Raw genomic sequence first — 6,000 nt, forward strand, 5'->3', positions numbered from 1 at the left:
ACTGGCTGTTTGTTCATTTTCAGCAGCTACATGGGTGGGATGCTCGTCTACCAAAGGCTCAGCTAGGTCTGATTGTACATTGTGCCTGAGTGCAACATTGTGCAAAATGCAACAGGCAAGGATAATATCAGACACTTTTTGAGGCTTGTATAGAAGAGCCCCACCAGTTCTGTCCAGACACCTAAATCTGGTCTTGAGTAGGCCAAATGTCCTCTCTATAACAGATCTTGTAGATATATGGGCTGCATTGTACCTCTCCTCTGCTTCAGTTTGAGGGTTTAGCACCGGAGTCAAGAGCCACGGCCTAATTCCGTATCCTGAGTCACCTATAATGAATGGAGCACACATAAGCTGACATTAGTGATCAAATTGTACAATGCCAACATTCCTAAATAAAAATGTGTTTTGTGTTAGAACATGTAAATGTGTACTCACCCAGCAGCCAACCATGTTCAAAATGTCCCTCTTCGAACGCATGGAAGACTGAAGAGTTCCTCAGGATAGAGGAATCGTGACTGGAACCAGGGAATTTGGGTACCACATGCATTATCCTCATCGTCGCATCACATACCACCTGTACATTGAGTGAAAGGTAGTGCTTACGATTGCGGTACACATGCTCACTCTGACTAGGTGCAATCAAAGCAACATGTGTGCAATCGATTGCACCCAGCACACATGGTATCCCTGCTATATTATAAAAGCCAGTCCTGACTTCCAGCCACTCTGTCGCCTCTGTAGGAAAATGAATATAATTCCTAGCGCGTCTATTGAGTGCATAGAGAAACTGGGTAAAGGCCCGCGAGAATGTAGATTGCGAGACCCCGCCCACTATGCCCACAGTTGTCTGGTATGACGCGGAAGCAAGATAATGTAATGAGCACAGCATTTTAACAAGCCCAGGGACTGCATGACCTCTGGCTGTGAAAAAATCTAAATCTCCCCTTATCTCCTGATAAAGAGATAAGATTGCTGCTGAACTCAAACGATAGCGACTTACAATCTCCTCCTCACTCATCCCATCTAACAGGGTTCTCTCCCTGTACAGACGCGGACGAGGCACAACTTGTCTCCTCTGTCTTCTCCTCTGATCTCCTGTCCCTCTCCCTGTCCCTCGGCCTGTCCCTCTCCCTGTCCCTGTCGTATCCGCGTCACTGTCCCTGTCACTGTCCCTCGGTGTGTCCCTCCCTTGCCCTATATGATTGTCTTCATCATCAAGCATGTCATAGAAAAGAATGTTCCTCCGTCTCCTAAACAATCTCAACATTTTGAAATGAGTAGCTGTGAATGAGCAGGTAATGGGCGTCCTTTAAATAGGTATGTGATGATGTCAGGTGACATAGTAAAATGCAAGGTTTTACATTAACATAATAAAGTACTTGTGTGGCAAGCTGTGTGCAGTTGTTGTGTGTATTCTGCAGGGAATGATGATATTTGCCAATGATGTGACGTGATGCTTTGTACAAACATTGCTTGCAAATAAATAGTTGCATGTGCAATGCATGTAAAACTTGTGAACGCAAGAGTCAGTCATGTAATGAGACAAAAAGGCTGAGATTGATGTGGGAAAAGTTTTGTGTAACATGTGTAATTAGCCATGTTATTGTGACATGTTGCCAACAATGAATAGTCGTGTGCATATGCATGCATTTCTGTAATGAGGATAGTTGCTATAGAATGAGTTTACAAGGTGTCCCAATGATAAATTACTGTACATGTGCGTATAATTTAGGTTGAAGTGCTTGTAATGCAACGGTTATAATGTAAACATGCAATGTGATTGCGCGTCCAATAAGTGACGTCATGAAAATAGGGAGGACCAAACCTAGATGTAAACATGAGAATTTAGATGTACATGAACGTTTAAAGATGCGTGACACATTACAAGCATTGTGTAATGTAAAGGAACATGAATATACGGTGTATGTGTGACATGTGTGACATGTGTAACATCATGTAAACAATTGTCGATCAATTCAGTAAAATGTGTGCTATGATGTGAGGTTCTCCTTTAAGAGTTGAGTATAGTATTTTCCCTTGCCACATCATCACATGATGAGTAATGTGACCCGCAAATGCTGAAAACATGTAAAAGTATAATGTTATGCAAATAATACACGTCAGCCGTGACACAATGCAGGGAATGCCCCCCACACTGTAATGCAAATGACGTTTGTATTGTGAGCAATGAAACGTAAACAGTACTATACTGTTATACGTCCCCGCTCCATTGACTCCATTGATGTACAGAAGATTTTTTTTTTCTAAGTGCCGTTCCGGCAGCCTTAGCGATCGTTCTCCCGTCCAAACTGCCAACTTTAGTTGGCGGGAGAAATCGGCCATAACATCTCAATTTCGTAGTGCCGATCAGCCCCGATAAGCTGATTTTTTTTGTTGAATCCAGCCGATTTAAAAAAGTGGCGATCAGTGGCGAAAACAGGCTTATCGGCAGCCGACTGGCCATAACAAAATAATCGGCTCCGAAACCTGGCGAAATCAAGCACTTATCGGCGCTTACTGAATCTCAAACCCAATTTTGGCTATAAAATGGTGATAATTCCCTTATCAACGCTTACTGCATGAGGCCCATAGTCCAAAGATGTTAGGCAGCTTTCTGCCCCATTTTAGAGCAGAAAGTGCAGGAATAGTTACAAATGATCCATTCCACAGCTTCCCATTACCTCAGGCAGCTGGATGGAAAATCCAGACCACAGATTACAATGGCTCTAGTTCTCCCTCACCTGCTCTTCTAATCACATGCACAGGTATTTAGAGCAGAGAGGTTTTGCATTTCACTCTCTCTCCTTGGAGCCTGGGGGCTGGGGGTGTCGCTACTCTCCTGCATCCAGTATCGAGGTTGACGGCCTCTCCACGTATGACAGTACCAGAGGATTTGCCTGGACACCACGAACAGATAAGACAAAACAAATGATTACTGCTGTTGCTAAAAGACTGTGCTGTATCTTGTGTCCCTAAATGAGAGAGCATTGTTTTAAGCTGGGGAACCAGTTTAGTTGGCCAGCAGCTGTTAGAGAGACTGATTCTGATGTGTAGTTAGATCCCTGAAAGGGATAGGATTTGCTTATATGATTTTGGTTTTATTTCTTGAAATAACAGTGTGGGAAATATTGTAACACTGAAATGTGTGAACTGCTGAATGAAAGTATCTGAGTACCTCTAACCTACACATGTTAAAGCTGCAGTACCTTACTTGGATGAAAATAAAGCAGGCAGAAGCCTGAGTTAAGCAGCATAATACTTTGCATGATCCTGTTTGTTGTATAATTAACCCTAGAAGACTGTGTCGGGAAGAACCCAGACAGACGTCAGCACTACAAAAGAGGGGCGTTTGTCACAATATATATAACTTTTACTAAATAGGTTCCATTATAGCCTTTATTATACAAGTAGTGTGACACAGGTTGTTATATTGTATATATTTTATTACTTTATGTTTACATATTTGGTCCATTGATGTAGACATTTCCTTCAGTTGTATAATTTTTATGCTTTATTTCATTTCCGCTCTTCCATTCATTATGTTGTATGTCTTCCCCAGTTTCTCACTCACCCTTCCCAAATGAGCTCTGCTGTCTTTTACTATCCATGTCCTTCTCCGTGGGTCTCCTACTATCTTTTACTGTGCTATGTGTAGTGCGCAGATGCAGAGTACTGGATACTGCTGAAACAGGACTGCCTGTATTTTCCAAGATGGGCGCCTGCTATTATCTAGTGGTTGTTTTTCAGAACGGCAACTAATGGGAGTGTAAAAAAAACTATTAAAATGATTTTGACATTACAAGCAGCAGTACGCATGCGCAAGGACTGATGCCATGCCTCCCAGGGATGCCGATATCTGCTGACTAAGAGTGATCAGCTGACCTTGGCAGCCCGCTGGTGATTGGAGACCTTGTGTGGTGCACGTGATATACACATTTTTCTGTTTGTCTTGATTCATTGTGGGTGCGGGAGTACTGAATAGCAGGTATATAAACATTGACTTGTTGGTAGCACTGTATACACATCCCCTTGATAAAGATCCATCTGCAGGGTCGAAACGTCGGTTCTTTGTGATGTACAGTATATGCTAATATAGTTTTTTGAAAACTTACCTACTGTGTGCCGTTATTTATATATAAAAGAAAGAGCGAGCGCAAAACCCATAGTGAAGCCTGTAAATTTAGTGGGACAATAAAAACGTACAATGGGTAAATATAACAAATAACGTAAATATAAATGTCTCTACTTCGACATCTCAGTATTGGATGGGTGTACTGCTATATAGAGGGTATTCATGCACAAGTGACTGTACATATGACCATAATTCCTAATGTTAATGTTCACACATGTATTGTGTACTCTCTGTTTTTACTCTTTAGGATTGCGCTATGGTATCTTTTTAGGATATATAACTGTCTACGAACAATTATCTTTGGATATAGAAAGTCTCAGTTATGTATCCTAAATCTGTCCATGGTTCTGGGTATAGGTGTAACAGTTATACATTGTAGCCTAAAGTGTGATTGTTACCAATGTGTATCCTTCACACTTGTTCTATACCACAGAGCCACAAAATAACAAGAAAATCAGCTTCATATAAGTTGTACTCCTATTGGCAAGTATATCACATAGGTATTTGATATAATTGATAGTATATATATATATGATTTAGATCTCCTTATTAACTAGACGTTTAATGACGTTGTATAGTTTAACCTTCTAATAAATCTTTACCATTTGTGCACTATAAGTTCATCTGGTACTCCTATATAATGTCCATGGAGTGACTCAGACGCTATTTATTTAATACATTGCCTTTATAGTCTGAGTTAATGCGCATTGGTTTCTAAAACAGCATTGTCTGAGCAATGTATAAACCCTGGTCTCGGCGGACCCAGAAGGAGTATCAATTAGTGCTTGGTAAATACAGATAGTCTTGGTAGACCTATTGCACAAAGAGCTCGTATATGAACTATATTGGTATATTAGTCGCGGCGGACACAACAGAAAAAATAGTAGTAATTTTAAAAAGTACATTTAAAACATAAAGCCATTGATTGTCACTGTGGATACCTAAACAGCCATATTGGCAATCAATGGTGACCTGTAATAGAAATTGACTTCAAACCCTATTTACCTACAGTAATCACTAAGAATAAAAGGGGGTAACCCCTATCAGCACCCTCTCCAGAGAGGCTTAACAACTTTCACCAGGAGAAACACCCACCACACACCCCACACCTCCTCCCAACACAGCTAAAACCCTCACTACACAAATAAGCAATAGCCTTATTTGACAAATATGGCTAAAAGGTCTTTGGCCATTCAAAAACAATAACAGAAAGACTTTAAATCATAAATCCATTGATTGTCACGGTTGCTTCCTTGGCCCACTCAATGGGGGCCTAAATAGCCATATTGACAATCAATGTTGACCTATAATACAAATTGGATTACATCCTGGATGAATTACATTCTTATCTTCATGGCGGAAGCCACGTAACAAATCCAATAAATGGCAATGCCCAACCATGAAAAAACAAATCCAAAACCCAATGGCTACCAAATAAACCCCAACGCTAAACCATAAAATTTAATTCCAAGCCTGATGGCTTCCAAAAACATCCCCATCCCAAACCATAAAAAATGATTTCCCTAACCAGAAACAATATAGTAAATCAAAAGCCTGATAAAAAAAAACTAAAATAAATCCAGGTCGATGGCCTATTTGCAATCTAGTGCCATTCTGTGGCTATAATGTTGGATCCTTTGTTGATTGAAGTGTTTTCTTCTGTATGTATTTCTGTTTGTTTGGAGGAGGTGAGGGTAGGGTCATGGATTTTGGGGGTAGTTGCCAGGGAGGGGGATTTGGCCTTGAGCAGGGCAAAACTGTCAGAATCCTTTCCGGGGATTCAATGCACTTCATTGACCAAAATTTGATCCACACACCAGAATCCGAAGGCGGATTGTGCACAACAAATAATCCGCAAAATTACTTCG

General features: G+C 40.9%; 1 protein-coding gene across 1 annotated transcript in view; it reads left to right on the forward strand.

The window, feature by feature from the left end:
- LOC142494684 (uncharacterized) overlaps positions 1-4,465 on the forward strand; it is a 44,617-nt gene extending 40,152 nt beyond the window's left edge. Inside the window, exon 4 of the mRNA XM_075599117.1 lies at positions 4,380-4,465. Coding sequence (XP_075455232.1) covers positions 4,380-4,465 — 86 coding nt within the window. The remainder of the gene's footprint in view (positions 1-4,379) is intronic.
- The last annotated feature ends 1,535 nt before the right edge of the window (positions 4,466-6,000 follow it).

The sequence above is a fragment of the Ascaphus truei genome, chromosome 5 (genome assembly GCF_040206685.1).
Source record: "Ascaphus truei isolate aAscTru1 chromosome 5, aAscTru1.hap1, whole genome shotgun sequence".
Lineage (NCBI taxonomy): Eukaryota > Metazoa > Chordata > Amphibia > Anura > Ascaphidae > Ascaphus > Ascaphus truei.